The sequence below is a fragment of the Marmota flaviventris genome, chromosome 1, assembly GCF_047511675.1.
Source record: "Marmota flaviventris isolate mMarFla1 chromosome 1, mMarFla1.hap1, whole genome shotgun sequence".
Lineage (NCBI taxonomy): Eukaryota > Metazoa > Chordata > Mammalia > Rodentia > Sciuridae > Marmota > Marmota flaviventris.
The window spans coordinates 28,567,719-28,585,478 of NC_092498.1; the positions used below are offsets into that span (position 1 = coordinate 28,567,719).

General features: G+C 37.8%; 1 protein-coding gene across 7 annotated transcripts in view; it reads right to left on the minus strand.

The window, feature by feature from the left end:
• Nucleotides 1-13,264, minus strand: part of Adam22 (ADAM metallopeptidase domain 22) — a 229,243-nt gene extending 215,979 nt beyond the window's left edge. For 2 of the 7 annotated variants that reach the window (XM_071612104.1, XM_071612133.1), the window contains exons 1-2: nucleotides 13,000-13,263; nucleotides 12,371-12,531 (exon numbers count right to left, since the gene is read on the minus strand). In XM_071612104.1, the coding sequence (XP_071468205.1) occupies nucleotides 12,371-12,531; nucleotides 13,000-13,084 (246 nt within the window). In that variant the 5' untranslated portion in view covers nucleotides 13,085-13,263. Of the gene's footprint in view, nucleotides 1-12,370; nucleotides 12,532-12,999 lie in introns of all 7 variants that reach the window. The other 5 variants (XM_027956111.2, XM_027956109.2, XM_071612119.1 and 2 more) reach the window with 3 other exon arrangements.
• Nucleotides 13,265-17,760: the final 4,496 nt, after the last annotated feature.

Here is a 17,760-nt window from a genome sequence, read left to right on the forward strand (position 1 = left end):
AGTATGCCAATCATGGTCCAAGTTCCTGCCACTTTTTCTGGCAGTCTCTCTCCTCTTATCACCATGGCCCTGCCTTTCCTAATAAACCCTGCCTCAGATTCCAAAAAGAGGGACAGCTACATCAGTGCAGACACTCACTATCCAAGGATCCCCACAGAATCTGGGCATACTAAAGACTCAGCATCTCTGCTGGACCAACAGGAATATGTGAGGGAAAGAGGGAAAAAGAGTTCAGAGATTAGGCACAGGTGGAAGGAGCACCATGCTTCTCTTCACCCCATCCCAACAAAAGATTTGAATATTCCATTTGGAAAGAGGTATTATAACTATGGGAAATACCTCCAAAGTAAATAAAATCACTAACATAAATGATTACAGAAAACTTTTTTCTGCATCTTTGAGACAGAAAATTGAAATAAAACAGACCATAAATATTTAATATCTGTAGGTCAGGCACAATACTAAGCAATGAATAAACAATGGTGAATACAAATGACCAAACACACGCCAAGATTGCAGTCTATGTCATAGGGTCACAATCTAGTAACACCCATGTTGTAAGTGCCCCAGGCCCCTCCCCTAACACACACATAAGCATACACAATTTTATGCCAAGCCTATGATACAAGTTCTACTTTTAGTATATGTGTAAAAATGCCTGTCATTCCTTTATCCTAAATATGCACCCTGTACCAGGGTGGCAATGGATCACTATCCTGTAGCAATGGAACACCATTGAAGCCTCTGAGAAGTGTCATGCTCACCAAGTGAGGAGGATAGACTAGGTACATAACTCAAAATAACTCAAAACTTAAACCCAGGGGATTAGCTGCAATGAGATTTTTTTTTTTAATTAGAAAGGAGATTATTTCAGCAGTGAAGAACAGAATGGACACTTCAATCCATACCCAATGAAGAGAATAAATAAGGGGCAAGGGGAATCAAAGAAAAAGAAAAAAGCACACAAAATATGATTTAAAGGTAAGTAGTAAAATGGAAAGCTTGTTGAACTATAACACATTTTCCAAATTCCAAAATAAGTTAAGTCCAGCATTGTGCAACAGGGATGGTTCCCAACACTGAATGTAAATAACCTTCTGGAGACTTGTTTTTACTTCAGTTGCTAAGAGAAAAAGAGACACTTGACAGAAATAGAGTGGGGGAAAAATACAAAATAAACCAAAGGTCAGAGGAAATAAGAAGTTATGTTCACAGGAAAATGACAAATGGAAAAGGACTACACAAGAGTGACAGAGCCTTACTGAGAGGTGAGGAATAAAGAGATGAAGAGCAAAATAAAGAAATAACTAACCAGGGAAAGTCTAATATAACATCAGGCATCTGAGAGCACAAAAATGGAACAAGGCCCTCTACATGGCACGGCATAAACTATCCCATTCAGCCAACATTTGTTTGTTGACTATTTGTTGCATATAAGGCTGTCTGCACTCAATGATGGGAAGAAATAAAAATGCAGATGAGGGTCCATAACTACATTCCATGTTTTTCTGTGCAACTAAATTAAAATACTTTTACCCCAATACTCTACAACTGTAAACTCCAAGATTTCACAATCAGAACATTTAAACAACTCATCATCAGTGATTTCAAATTAAACTGGTTTAAATTACAAATTAATGGTGCTTTTCTTCATTACTCAGGAGAACATTGTCTATGCAAGATCATTAAGAACTATAAGAACACTGTGCTCAACTTATCTCGGAAATTACATCAAATAAGAATTCTTAGTATTTCAAAATCAGTATCCACCCCCCCCCTTTACCTTAAGGCATCCTGAGAGTCAACAAAAATGTACACTGTGATTTTAAAATAGTCTTACCTCTAGTTACCTACTCATTCAGAAATGGTTCCACCTTTGGTGACAACAAACATGAATTTCCTCTACCTACCCACCCCACTCAGTATCTGTCCAACTTAAAAGGCACTTTTATGAGGAAATAACTTAGAAAGCAATGTCCTAATTACATATTAACCATCCATACAGGATCATAAAAAGTAAGAATAATTTTTTTAGTCCTGAGTCAAATTTTCATCATCTTCAATAATATTTACATTTCTATCAAAGTCAATAAAAACTTTTCATAAGAAACAATAGCTAAAGTGTTTGCCATAATGGTAACTATGAAAATGCATTTGTTTTAAAAATTACCCAGTGTTCTCATTAAACAATACCTAAAGATTTTCTGGAACACACATCAAAGTATTCCTAACTCTGATAAGCTGCAGGGTATACCAAACTCACCTTGAAAATTATTCACTCTGCGGCAAAGACTGATACCAAAAATATCCAATTAAATAATTAAATCTTTCCAAACTCCAGTTTACAAAGACTTTTCATTCATACATCATACATTTAACAAATACCACATGCTATTCTGCTGCTCATTTTATACAAATTTAGTTTAATTTTTAGAGAATCAAAAACTCCTGGGGCTGGGATTGTGACTCAGCGGTAGAGCACTCACCTAGCACATATGTTCGAGGTGCTGGGCTCGATCCTCAGCACCACATAAAAATAAACAAATAAAATAAAGGTATTGAGTTCAACTACAACTAAAAAAACATTAAATAAAAAAAATTCCTGCATGAGTAAGGAAATTGATTTAGGCTTCATCTCCCAACTCAGGAAAGGCACAGTGTCTAGAGTCTGAATTACATAAGAGGGAGTAGAATGGGCCCCTTAAATCCCTCTCCCACACCCTGCAGAACTTTAATAAGACCAACTAAGAGGAGGAGTAAGAGGAAGGAGGAGTAAGAGAAGGATAATTAAGAAAGAAAGAAAGAAAGGACACTGGAGGAGGAAAGAGGGAAAAGGAAGGAGGAAAGGAGCTTCAAAGGAGCAATAGGCTATTTTCAATGGTGTGTAGTATTTGTTAAATAAATGTATGTTGAAGTAATGGAGAGTCTTTATAAATTGGAGTTTTGAAAATTTGTAATTATTGAGTTGAATACTTTTCTTTCCAGCCTTTCCCCGCCCCCCCAAAGATTATGAGTTCTTTTCAAGGTGAATTTGGCATGAATTGCAACTTAGTAGTAGTTAGGAATACTTCCATGGGTATTCTAGGAAAAACTTTAGGGAGGAGCTGGTGTTGTGGCTCAGCGGTAAAGTGCTTGCCTAACACGTGCGGGGCCCTGGGTTCAGTCTTCAGCACCTCATATAAATAAATAAAATAAAGGTATTGTGTCCAACGACAACTAAAAACTAAATATTAAAAAAAAAACACTTTAGGGAGCATTGAATGAGAATGCTGGGAATTTTTTTAACATATGCATTTTCAAATTTACCATTATGCTGAATAATTCCGTTTCTTTCCCTTTGAACAAAACACTTAAAATTCATGGGGAAATTAACGCAATCCCAGGGACCATCAGAGCAAGTCTGGCTAAAGACAAGTTTCCTTTTAAAAAACCTATAACATGGATCAAAAGTGGAACCAACCACTAAATCCTAAATGGTTAAGATTAAAAATCAGAAAGTCCCTCAGACTCTTTTAGGTAGTGCTCTCTCTAGTTCAGACAGGAGGTCCTGGATTGGCCCAGCACAGTAGGACTAGTATCTTCTCTCATAACTGATCTGCGATTTCCCTGAGCCTTTGGCCAAAGCCTGCTCAGATTCTGATGATCCTTCCCTACTCTTCAGTCTACACTAGTTAATAGCATCAGGTGGGGCATAACCTTGACTTCCCTTATGCCTGCTGAGGATCCACAGCTGGGAACCTGGATAGACTTCCCCCTGACTGGATATTCTAAATGCATTATAAAACCACTAGAGAATTTAAGGAAACCTTCAGGATCAGGTTCTGTCAAGTAGCAGCTCCCTCTGCAGCATCTTGCTGTTTAATCCAAGGAAAGAGAAACTCCTTAGAGAAAAGTTTGCACTATGACCAGGAATAGCAAAAATTCCTGTAGCAGCCTGGCCCCAACACCTAAACTTACTAGTGGAGGATATGAAGGAAATTTCTCTCCAACAAGCCTATTTTAAAGGTGAACTGGAAAAAAAAAAATCTGAAGAGAAATTGACCCACTAAAGGTAAAGGCTAGAGAGATGAGGCAGTGCCAAGAGAATATGTGGTCTAACAAAACTGTCACCCCGGAGTTCCGTTGCCTCGGGTAAGAAATTTTAAAACCATTGCAAAATGAGAGCTCTCAAGACCTATCTCAAGAAAAGTATCATTGATTTCTCATCTTCAAAGTGTTATCTAACGATCTCGGACAAAAAAAAATGCAACAAAAAGGGCAACTCTGGCTAAGTGCTAAAATCCCCTGGTACAAAATAAATTTTTAAAAAGGAGAAGAAAAGTCTTTGTTTACCCTTGCTGATACATATGATCCTGAAAAATCTCTTCAATGCAGACAACTAATTGATTTGGGGGCAAGAGGAATGAGGAAATTCCTTATTCCTTCTCTTACCACTTAGAACTACTGATTATTTCTGGATCATGGTACAGCATTTTGAGTTTTATTTTCAAAATCAAGTTACATATAATAGCTTGTGCTGGGAACAACAAAACATATTTCTATCTTAAAAGGAATTCAAATGATGTAATCAGAAGTAAAGGGCAGCAAGAAGTCTAAAGTCATGTTCTACATGACGTATTTATATCTTAAAAATATAGCATGTTGAACTCTATTTTAATTATGTGTAATATAATTGCAAGTTAGCCAAAGAGTCCTGGGCAGGGTCAACAGTTTCTTAAATAAATAACGTTATTTATTTAAGAATGTTCTAACATAGAGATGAATGAGAAATATTAAGTTGCAAAGATTTTACAAAAAGATTATTTGATGTTGATTTCTAACATTTTCTTTGAGAGTCTTTTTACAATTCTACCATTTTCTAGCTTTATGACCTTGAGCAGTTTAATTAGCTTCTAAGCCTCAGTTTCCTCATTTTTAAAAAATATTTATTTCTTAATTATAGCTGAACACATTTTATATTTATGTGGTGCTGAGGATCAAACCCAGTTCCTCACAAATGCCAGGTGAGCACTCTACCTCTGAGCCATAACCCCAGCCCCAGCTTCCTCATTTTTAAAATGGATATAATAGTGTCTATTTCATAATGAGAGATTATACATGGAAATCACTCCCATAGTGTCTGGTAGCTGGTAAATGTTAATCCTTGGGCTGGGGTTGTGACTCAGTGGTAGAGTGCTTGCCTAGCATGTGTGAGGCACTGGGCTCGATTCTCAGCACTGCATATAAATTAATGAAAAAAATAAATGTTTATCAACATCTAAAAAATATTTTTTTTAAAAAAGTTAATTCTTATTTTTTCAACTCTTTCTATTTTTCTTTCTAGTGCTTTTATTACCAAACTAAACACATCCAATTAGATATTCACAGAACCTATCATTTTTTGGTTAAGGCTATGTATCTCTGTGACCTGGATGACTTGACATTTGGGACCTTCCAGCTTCTAATTCTATAAAGCCACAAAACATATTTTGTACCTTTTCTTTTGATGAAGGATATAGGAATGTGAATCCCTGTTTAGCATTTAAAGTTTCTGTTTATGAAACTGTGACCACAAAAGAGTACATATAACTTTGGTGTTGACTGCTGAATACCAAAAACGTTGATTTTTAATCAAAGAATGTAACCATCGAATATTTACACGTCTTTAAAGAGGTTATTTTTCACCTTCTAAATGTCAAATATCTCTGAATTTTCCACTTGTACTAGCTTGAAAACTTTATATATAATACAACTTTTTATATATACACATACATACATATTATTATATATACATATATTAAAGTTGTAAAATGAATGAAACTTCAATGTATGTGTGTGTGTGTGTGTATTTCAAGTACTGCAAGAAATATGTTGTTCTAATTGAATTAATATAAGGAATCTTTGATCCCATTGCCAAAGACATCCAAATGTCTTGAATAACATCTGAAGAACTGTCAGTGGCCCTCTACCACCGGCCAGTCTAGCACAGTGGTTGATCATATAACCAGTGCACTGGAGTTGAAATCCTTGAGTTCAAATCCCCTCTCAGCTTTGTGATTTCACAGATAAGTTATTAACCTATCATAAGTGATTTTTTTGAGAATGGGATGAGTTCATGTCCATCAAGCACTAAGAAGACTATTTGGCACATAAAGTCACCACATAAATTACTACATATTAAATTTTTAGTGTATAACAAATATAGAAATTCTATTACAAGTATTTTTCTCTTTTCCTGATTTATTTTTCCTTCTACCTTCCATCATTCCCCTCAAGGTTCCTTCCTTTTCTCTCCCCACCCCATTTTTATGAACATCTTCTTTTCCTTTGGTTTGGATATGAGGTTTGCCCCCAAAGCTCCTGTGTTTATGCAGGAATGTTCAGAGGTGGAATGATTATGAGAACTATAACCTAATCAGTGGATTGATCCATTTTATAGATTAATAATTTGGAAAAACTACTGTACTGGGTGGTAGCTATAGGCAGTTAGGTGTGGCTGGAGGAGTTGGGTCACTGGGAGTTGGAGATTAGATCTTATCCCTCTGGCCCCTCCTTCTCTCTGTCCTCTCTGCTTTTAGGGAGATAAGCAACTTTCCTTAGCCCAGAGCAAAGGAGCCAGTTGACCATGGACACAACCACTGAAACTATGAGCCCAAATAACCTTTTTTCTCCTTTAATTGTTCTTGTCAGGTATTTTGGTCACAGCAATGCAAAGCTGACTAACACAGAACTGTTAAACAATACTGACCTTACAGGTTCCTGTTCTCAGTGTGTCGAGATTAAAAAGACAGTCTCTCTCCATGTACATCCAAAACAGACTCTAATTGGTAAAATTGGCATTCTTTGCCATATGAGAAAGTAAATAAAACTAGGAACAAATTTTATCAACCCAAAAGCTCATAGAGTCATTTATAGTTTTCCATGTGTAGCAGTTAAGAAGTGATGAAAACTGGTTCCTTTTGTGCACACTAAAATTACTAGATAGAATTTCAAAGATAACAAAAAAAATGTATACAAATTGGGATCTCACAGAGCAGAAACAAAGTAATTCCTAAATTAGGTTAGATGACTTACAATGTCTCTTCTCTCTAGGACTCTTCAATTCCACTTAGTTATGTAAATTTGAATAAGGACTTAAAGGAAATTTCATAATTTTGATTTTGACTTTCTTGGAAAAGAAGGTTGGTAGGAGAACCAAAATGTACTGTGAAATGTTCCTGTCCTATTTATGGCAGTATAACAAAGTTTTGATTGGTAGCAAACCTTAATCAATATCAAGCTACTTAGTTTAACAAATATACAATTAAAAAAATGTTTGTGCTATCTTTGTAAAATACCACCAAAGCTGTAATTCCTAGGATTCCTTTACCGCCAGGGAAGCAGTATTGCAGACAATTTACTGTCAAGCTGACTCAGTGCTCCCAAATGAAACAGCACAATTTTAAGTACAGTTCATCCATGCTTAGGTATATATATAAAAATACATTCAAACAGAATAGAGAACACCTTCTACTTTCAATCTTGCTATCGTCTTGCATTTTCTCCAGTCATTACTGGTTTTCAAAACTCTGATAAATTGTAGAGCTATGTCCTTGGCACCTGACCAACTACTTGAGAAGGTACAACACTTTCTAAAGGAAGAAAGAAAAAAAAAAGTGACCCGCCTAATTCACTGACAAAAATAATGTCCGCTATTTGTAGAGAAATATACTCACTTGAGTATACAACAAATTATGCATAATTTATAAGGTGACTACACAACAAAATAAACTACCAAATAACCTATCTTTGTTGCTACAATAAATTTGTGATGCTTGGCAGGCAAAAAAAAAAAAAAGAGTAATCATTAAGGTGCTTATATTCTATAAAATAGCAATTACAAGATTATCAATATCAAATCATCAGTGAGACTAAGTAGGCAATATCTTGCCCAAATAGGTAACCAGTTTAAAAAAATTAAAAATTCTATCTTTTTATCTAACACATGCAATTCTTTCACCATAAATACTTTCAAGACAGAAGAAAGACTACTTTATTCTAGTGCCATCTTCCAAGACTGAAATTACTTCAAACTAGTAGACAACCTTGAAGACAGCAAGGTTACCCACAGTCAAATATAATCATTTTAACTACTGTTTTTAGGACTTTATGGAATAATAAGCTTTTAGCATGAGCTAATAATCTCACTTGGAATAAAAAATAAAATGTGCTTTGAAGTAACTGACTATGTAAAAATGAAATGTTTTACAAGATGGACTCATCAACAAAAGCACTATTTCACACTCATCAAATTGTCAGCATTTAAACAGAACTAAAATTAAATCTCTTCCAAAATAAAAATTGTTCCCATTTAGGGCTGAAAACTGAAACAAGGACACAATAAGAATAAAATTAAAGTTTTTATTCTGTCATAGTTCTTATGAGTTTTATGAATCATTGAGTAATACATAGGTCAATTGCTTGATCTTATTAAGTGATAACTGAATTTAAATGACCTATTAGGTCTGTTCTCTCTAGGACAAATCAGTTCAATTCAGTCATGTAAATCTGGATAATTTGTAACTCACTTCTGGAAATGTTACACTCCTGTAATTAGGACACCATTTTGCATTCCAGTGATGTCATAAAATTTCTAAATAGTACTCAAGCAGCGTGAGGGAGTTAACGTTATTTAACAGACTCAGAGTACTTACTATATGCCCAGCATTGTCCTAAGTGCTTTACAAACATTAACTCCCTATACAGTATTTTCAGTATATTTAGTAACTAAGTTCTTATGAGGCTTAATGATGATGTGAACTGGTATTTAACAATGAGTAAAAGTAAATAATCATATTCATTGACTCTTTGAAATTAAGAGTATTCATTTCTAACAAACAGGACCATCCCACTGTAGCATGAATCTAACCAATTAATGCTCCTTACTAAAATCCTTGGACAGCCTACTGGATTAAGTCCACATTCCTCAGTAAATCAGGAAAGTGCTACAGCATCAATTCCCTGCTTTCTTCTTTTGTCTCTTTGGTCCCTTAAGTCTTAACTATCTGCAGTTAACAAAGACAAGTCCAGACTTCACATTCCTATGTCCTTGCTCTCCCTTCAGTTGGCTGTGCCCATTCCCTCCCTTTAAAATAGCCAATTACTAATTCCCCTCTCAAAACACAACTAAGACAGTGCGCCCTCCAAAAAGCCCACCCTGACTGCTTACTTAGGTTAGTGCTGGGACTTCTCTGTTTTCACAGCCATCTTTGATCACTTCCAGAAAACCATGGGGAAGGGCAAAAGGAATTGCTTATTCATTCATTCATCTTCCCACTAGTCTGTGAACACCTTAGAGGCTAGAACTGTGTCTTTTATCTGTAAAGTCCTAGGGCCTTGCACAAAAATTGCTGCAAAGCAGGAGCCCATGTAAATAAATGTCTTTTAAATAAACGAATTGAAAAATCTATATATAAACTTTGTGAGCTCACAAAAAAGTCATCCTGACTTTATTTCTGCAACACACACACATAAAAAATTGCTAAAAATATCTGTGGATACCTAAAGATATCTTTTAATTACCAAAGAAATAGCAAGATCCGTATAAAACCAACTTATTTTTTCAGGTCCAACGACAACGCTTAGAAAACTAGAAACGCCAGAAGTGCAAGAAAACTTCTTAGTTTCCTAATTGTAGTAAAAGTTGGCCTATGTCAAATAGGTCTTTGCAATCCTAACTGCCAGATGCAGTCCTAGTTGACTATGATTTCAGCAGTAGTTTAAGGAACATGATGAACTGCAATGGATCCCCAAGTGATGCAGACATCAAGATATACTGTGTGAGGGCTGGAGTTGTAGCTCAGTGGTAGAGCACTTGCCTAGCACTGTGTGAGGCACTGGGTTCAATCCTCAGCATGACATAAAAACAAAACAAAATACAGGTATTGTGTTCAACTACAATTAAAAAAAAATTTTTAAGAAAAAAGAAAAAATATATTGTGTGGCCTATGTGCCAAGCACTGGGACAATTTCTTATAATAATTAATTGTAATAATTACTTTGATGACAATACAAACTTTCACTTCTAACTTGAATTAATAATGTAGTCATGGTGCTTAACCTAAATTCTACCAATTTATTCACACCTCACCAAAAGTCAAGAGTCATTCTTCTCAATTGTGAGATTTATTGCTCTAAGAAGTAAAATCTGCAGGGACCCAAGGTATTTTCTGACCAATGTGGACAGGTCTATGAATCAAAAAACTGCAGAAGTAGTGCCCTATAAATGGTGAGAAAAGGACTGGCTTGTTTTTCAAAATGTTGGTCTTTCACCAACACACAGTAGGTCAGAAGTTACTGAAGACAGCATTACCAGCATTGAGGCAGAGACTCAGAGTTTCCAGGTTCAATCCTGTGGTTTTTCTGTATCTCTGCTTCCTTCTGTCCTTCCTCTCCCAGAAAGTCTCTGTGATTTGTTCTAAAGCCCAGCTGTATCTCAGCAAAATTCAGACTGTGGGAAACTACATGATGAAAGACTTCAAGTCTTTAATAAATAACATTAAAAAAAAAAAAAAAAAAAAACCAAAGAAATGGAGAGAGGAAATCACACATTAAAAGAAGCCTAAAAAAAAAATAAATAAACCAATCGTGGTCTCTAGGCATTAATTGGATCCTTGTTCAAATAGACAAATGTGAGATATATATATATATATATATATATATATATATACACACACACACACACACACACACACACACACACACGCATATTTACATATATAATATATATGTGTGTATATAAAATATAAATAAAATATTATATATATACACACATAACACATATATGTACATGTACATATATGATACTTGAAGTTTTTCTGGAAAAACTCGCTATTCAATAGTGGTAAGAAATTATTCTTAATATTTTAAAATACGATAATGTCAGGGTTACATGTTTTAAAAGAATTCTTACCTTTCAGGGGTATACTACTGAAATTTTTGCTTCAAAATAATACACAAGGGGAAAGAATAAGTAGAGAGTAGAGATAAAACAGCAGTTGCTAAACATTGAAAGTGGGGGTTCATTATGTTATTCTGTCTAGTTTTGTGTGTTTGATATTTTTTATAATCAAAGGTTGCAAATTGGCATGAGAATATTCCTCCACAAAAATACTCCTAATTATTTGAAAAATAAGATTAAGAAACTATGCTCCCTTCTCTTTCAGTTTTCCAATGAAAACAAGTCAAAATGGAAAATAGGCAGGTACCAAACATTAATTTAAATAATAGACTCCATTAAAATGACTTGGAATAGTATGTCTTCTACTAAAATAATCTAACTTTGATGGATATTACAGTAGTCCTTAGATTAATGTCTTATCGTAATTGACAAAATTTTAACAGAATCAAGCATTTGGTTACAAATTCAGATGTAAATAATATTTTTCTAATTTTACATAGTTTACATATATGGATAAGTCAATATAAATATCACTTCACTCAGATATATCTTAAAGTATTGGTGAGTATATTTAAGCATGTGAAAATGTTCAGTTTGCCTTTGCTTCAGTGAAGTTTAAAAAAAATTTCAACTACATGAATAAGTTCTACCTTAATATGTACTTACAATTGGGTGAACTGCCTGCCAGGTTTATAGCTATAAATTCAAAAATACTTACACAGCTCCCAAAATATTTACTAAAATTAGCTGATAAATTCTAAATAATTTTCAAACATATCTGTAGATATGAGACATTGATCTAAATACAGATACAATCATAAGCTAGGTTTTTAAAATAATTTTAGATGCTTAATAAACAAAACAGCCCTAATTACACCAAGAGAACTGCTACTAATGAAGAAAGGGGCGGGGGGAACCCCTTCTGTAGAAAGTAGTGGTGAATCTTTGGTTTCCACAAATCTAAGTGATCAGAGAACTTAAGTTTAACTTATTTTTACAGTTTGGGTTTCTTAGGAACGCCTCCCCCGTCCCACCCCCCCATTCTTTTACAGTACCAATCTTGCATTACAAAGTCTAAGCTTTCAGCATTAAACAACAATGATGACGCAAACCTGCCCATATATAATCTCCTCCCCTATGCAAGTTTTTTGCTTGACTAAAATGAGAGGGTCTACTCCCTCCCCGCCCCTTCACTAAGGTTACTGCTCTGCTGGAGGTATCCCGCCCAAAGTACCCTACTTCCCGTGGAGCAAAGCAAAGCTCTCAGCAGTGCTTCTTTCGGTTCATTTTTTTTTTTTTTTTAAGTCCCTTTTCCCCCTTCTTTTTGCATGACTCGCATTAGGATTGCGCTGATTTCACCCAAGTCACCCGTCTCCAGGGCAACCAAGAGCAAACGTGAGGTCGCGGGTGGGCCAGGCCGCTCGAAGGACACCTCCTGCACAGCGCTCTCACCTGCTGGCCGCCGAGGTCGCCCCGCACCCGAGTGTTGAGCTCGTCATGCTGAGTTTCGTCTTCGCCTCCCGAGCGGTAGATGAGGCGCAGAGGCACGATGCTCTGGCGCTCCAGGAAGCGGTTTTCGTTCCTCCTTTCCAGCTCCGTCAAAGAGGCGTCTCCTTCCAGGCAGGGAGGGGGGCAGAAGGGAGTGGAGAGAAAAGGCAAAAATAAAGACTCTGACCCACACTCGTCCCTCCCATGGTCCTACATCTCTCCCTCACGAAAATTCCACCGCCTCCTCCCTCCCGGACCCCATCTGGAAGGACGCAGAGGCACCAGCTGGAGAACCTTGGACCAGCTCATCTGAGAGCATCCAGGATTGGGGCCCAAAGGCAGGGTACCCCTTTCCCATTCTCCCCGGTCCTCTTAAGAAAAACAGGCATTTGACCCAAGGCTTCTAGTGCATCCGCGCGCCCCCATACATGCATTTTTGCTCCGCTTTTCATCACCCTTCCAAATTAAAAAAAAAAAAAAAAATCTCCCCGCGCACTTGAGAAATGGGGGTGCCCCTTTTCAATGAGCCCGAGAGCTCCGAAGACTACCGGAAAAATGGTACATCCCGAAGCCACTGAGGGTGGCGAACTTACCTGCCCGGCCGCAGAGCGCCGGGGGACAGGTCCCCAGGGCGCAGAGCAGCAAGAAGGGCACGGACGCAGTCGCTGCCGCCTGCATGGTGCTGCTGTCAGCCTACCGCGCCCGAGACGCTCAGCTTCTCATGCCGGGGCTGCCGGGTCCGGCTCTCTAGCTCAGAGCCCTCCGGCTCCCCTCAGCCGCCCCCTCCCAGCCCGGGCCGATGCTGCAGCTGCCAAGGAGCTGCAGCCTCCACCGCGGCGCTGCCTCAGTGCTGCATTGTGCTCCGCGGGCGCTTCCGCTGGTGGGGGGAGCGAGCGAGTGCTGCATTGGGCGGTTGGCTGTAGCTAAGTGGTTTCTAGCGCCTCCCACCTCATACCCTGGCACAGGCTCAGCCGGGCGACGAGCACTCTGCAGGGAGCGAGCGCCCGGTGCACTCGCCCCCAGCGCACCAGTAGGGGCGCGCGCAGGAGTCAGCTGGGAAATGTAGTTCTCTAAGCATCCTGCTAGTCTCCACGACCGTGCCAACTACTACGACCTTGTGACCCTAAGGTCCTCTATATCCTGCAGACCAGAGGGAGGAAAAAGGCGAAGAAATTAGTAGTCATTACTGGCAGAAGCCCTGGCGCCGAAGATACCTGCTGCGCTGTTGTGGCAGCGAGTATTCATCCACAATGTCCTCAAGGAACTACAATGTTTCCCACAAATTGGTAACTAAAGTTAGTATCACAGAACGAGACCCTAAAACAGGTTAAGTTAATCATCCAACAAACAGGGGTTGAGGATCCACTTTGTGGCAGGTGGTTGGCAATGATTAAGGACACTGGTATGAGTCCCCTGCGCAATTGAGTACGAAGGCCGGTTTTTGTTTCTTATTTGGTTTTGTTTTTACATTATGGTGTGGAAAGATGATAATATATGAAAAGGTCTAGGCAGACATTTGTATGATTCTCTCAACTCTCGAGGACATTTTTGTTCCTTCTAGAATATCTGCCTGCCTCAAACCTGTATTTGAAAACCAGGCATGGGGAACTCTGCTTTCTCAAGCCAATTATTCTATTTTCCTCTAGTTCCAAATGTTAGTAAAACCCTTCCTCAAAAATAAAAAAGTGAAATAAGCCAGGCGCAGTGGCGCACGCCTGTTATCCCACCAGCTGGAGAAGGATAGTGAGTTCGAACCTAACCTCAGCAAAAGCAAGGAGCTAAGCAACTCAGTGAGATCCTGTCTCTAAATAAAATACAAAATAGGTCTGGGGATGTGGCTCAGTGGTCCAGTACCCCTGAGTTCAATCCCTGGTACCTAAAAAAATAAGAAAGGCTGGGGATGTAGCTCAGTGATTTGCATTCACAGGGAGATTACAGTATACATTTATGTTTTCCGCCATGCCTATTTGAACTTTCTTGTCCTTTGTTATAATTTGGATAGATTTTGGCTATCCAGATCCTATAAAGGGATCACATTAATTAATCATGTTGATATCATATTTATTGGACCAAATATACAAGAAGTTGCTAGAACATTGGAAACTTTCATAAGAAACATGTTTTCTGCAGCCAGGTGTGATTGAACACACCTGTAATCCCAGCTACTCTGGAGGCTGAGGCAGGAGGATGATAATTCAAGGCCAGTCTGGGCAACTTCGTGAGACACTGTCTCAACACAAAAATAAAAATGAATGGGGAGGTTGGGATTGTGGCTCAGCGGTAGAGCTCTCGCCTCTCTCGCCTACCACATGTGAAGCGCTGGGTTCCATCCTCAGCACCACAAAAAAAAAAAAAGCAGAACAGGACTGGGGATATAGCTCAGTTGGTAGAGTGCCTGCCTTGTAGGCACAAGACCCTGGGGTCAATCCCCAGCACCAAAAAAAAAAAAAAAAGGTATTGTTTCATTACAACTAAAAATACATTTTTTAAAAAAAGGCTGGGAATGTAGCTCAGTGGGAGAGTGTCCCTGAGTTCAATCCCTATTACTGGAAAAAAAAAAAAGATGGAAAACAAGTTTCCCAGAGGGTGAAAGATTCAGGGATCTGCTATATCAATAACATCTTTAGAGTTCTTACTAGAACTCTAAACTTAGGGGCATGTCAGAATACCCCATCCAAAGGAAAAGACAAATTATTGTATGCTGAACCTTCCAAACATAAAGAAGTATAAAGCCTGATGGTCCTCTTCAGGTTCTGGAGGCAGTAAATTCCACCTGGGAATACTGCTTGGAATCTTTTGTAAGAAAGACTTCCAGCTGTGAGTGAAGGCCCCAAGCAAGAATGGGCTCTACAGTCATATAACTAGGCAGGTTTAAACATTCTAGATGTTCAGTGGTAGATAAAAACATGTTGTGAGGAGCTTATGGCAAGCTACAATAAGGAAATCACAGTCCAGGCCCTTAGGGTTTTACAATAAAGCCAAGCCAACTTCAGTGGAGATGTTAGGTACTCTCTGGGGGGGGGGGGGAATATATATATATATATATGAAAGTTGAAGCACCTGGCCTTAGAAAACAGCACCTGGCAAAATCTTAGAAAACATCAGGGATATCACTCTGCACCTGAGAGTGTACTTCCCCAGGGAATTCACCCTGTAATGAGTTACCATTACAAGAATTTACAGATTTGTAAATTCCCTCAAGGAAATAATGGGGGTTTGTGGGTTATTGACAATTTATAGTTTTATTCTCTATGAAAATACTAAGACCAGGTAAATATTTTATGGGCTGATATTAGAGGTACCTAATGTGGTCTTTGGGAGCCTCAAAAAAATTTTGGGGGTAAAACACCAAACTACTCAGCTTAAAGATATTCATTAAAAATAAGTGAATAACTCCTTTTGAAATGGTTGTAATATAGTGAGATCATTCTCAAAGTGTATATTTGTTTCCATTGTTACATGAGTTTATTACTGACAATGATACATGTCACTGTATGAACCCTCAATCTTGTATATGGAATTTTCAAGTCTTACTTTTTCGTTACCTGCTATTTTTTTTTTACAGTGCTTAAATTTTTCACATCTATTTCTTGCATTGAGTGTTACTTTTTTACTGATAAATTATTTTTGCCTCTTAATTGCTCTGAGCTCTTCCTAATTTTTTTTATTTTTTGTATAGGATTTTAAGGAGGTTACTTCCCTCAAATATTGCTGACATAATTAAGACTGCTAATTAATGGTAAGGAGCTTATTTGCAAAGACCTTAAATTGTTCTTTTAAATCTAAGTTGTACATAATCATCAGTGTGAATAGATGACCATGTGGGTATATTGCTGTCTCTGGATACAGAAAGGGTAATCTCTTTCTTTTTTGTTTTTGTTTTCCTTGGTACTGGGGATCGCTTTACCATTTTTTTTTTGGACAGGGTCTGGCTAAATTGCTAAGACTGGCCTCAGCCTCCCAAATTACTGGGTTTACAGATGTGAGCCCACCACATCTGGCTAGAAAGGGTAATTTCTTGATTGGAATTTGTGGAAGCATGATGTTGTACTACTTCTTGTATGATACCATTAAACAGCCCTATATCTAATGCAACTGAAATGCTGAACTGCTTGACCTTTCTTTTGACTTTTCTTTGCAGTATGTCAATCTTCCCCAGCTTTTGCCCCACCCTACCCATGACATGTAATGTAATCACAGCACTTGTCTTAAGCATTTTATTTGTAATAGTACAGACTTAAAACAGGCATGTCCACAGTAGCTCTTAGATAAAAGGTAATTTGGGCCCAATTATATCTTGAGCAGCCTATACTGTGAAGGGCATTGTTTTAGACTTCTTTGTTTTTAACCTGGCAGCCTCATGGTTTTAAGATTCAGCTAGCTCAGCAAAGGTTTAATTTGCATTTATTGTGCTTAAAAACTCTTCCATCTATAGGAAGAGGTCCATTATTCTTACATCTCACTTTATTAATTAAACAACATTGGAATGATTTCTGAAAAGTGTAACAAAATTTTCTTTGGTTTCACAATCAATATTACATTTATAGAAATTTATAATATTTAAATTTATAACATTTATTCACTTTCAAGTATTTTAATATATCCTTTAGATTAGTAACAGTGTTCAAACATAAAATTCATCTAGTAATACACAAAAATTATATGATGCATAAAATATACCTTTTGCTACAATTTCATTTGTCATCTTGGGAAAATTAGCATTCATTTTTGAGTCACAAAACCACATTGTCTTCACTGCTATTTCTACTTCTAGGTAATATGGAGCTAACTTTGAACGCTAATACTAGTCATCCTTAGCTGATCATTATTTAAGGTGTCTTCCCCCACATCCCCCAACATTTTTCAACTGTAGTGCTCTTGATAGCAGAATTCTACTTACATGCTTACCAGGGAATTCTTACTTGTCTGGAAATTTTTGGCAAAGCATGGGTCCCCCCCACCATCCAACACTCACACAGCCCCCTTCTCTTTCTTGTACCAGGGATTGAACCTGGGGTGCTTAACCACTGAGCCACACCCCCAGTCCTTTTTTAACTTATTGAGACAGAATCTCACTAAGTTGCTGAAGCTGGCTTGAACTGACGATCCTCCTGCCTCAGCTTCCCGTGCTGCTGGGAGGATCCCATGCCTCCTGTGCCCAGCAGTATATGACTTTCAAACCAAGAACTGCTTATCTACTTTGCTGAGGGATCTTTGAAGAATCCTACTGTGAAAGTGCCTTGCTACATTAAATGTCCTTTTGTGAGCATGCTATGGAATTGCGCCCTTCTTGTCAGTGCACATACTTGTTGCAAATGCAGGCTGGTTTTCTACCGGAAGTTATCTCCCTGGCT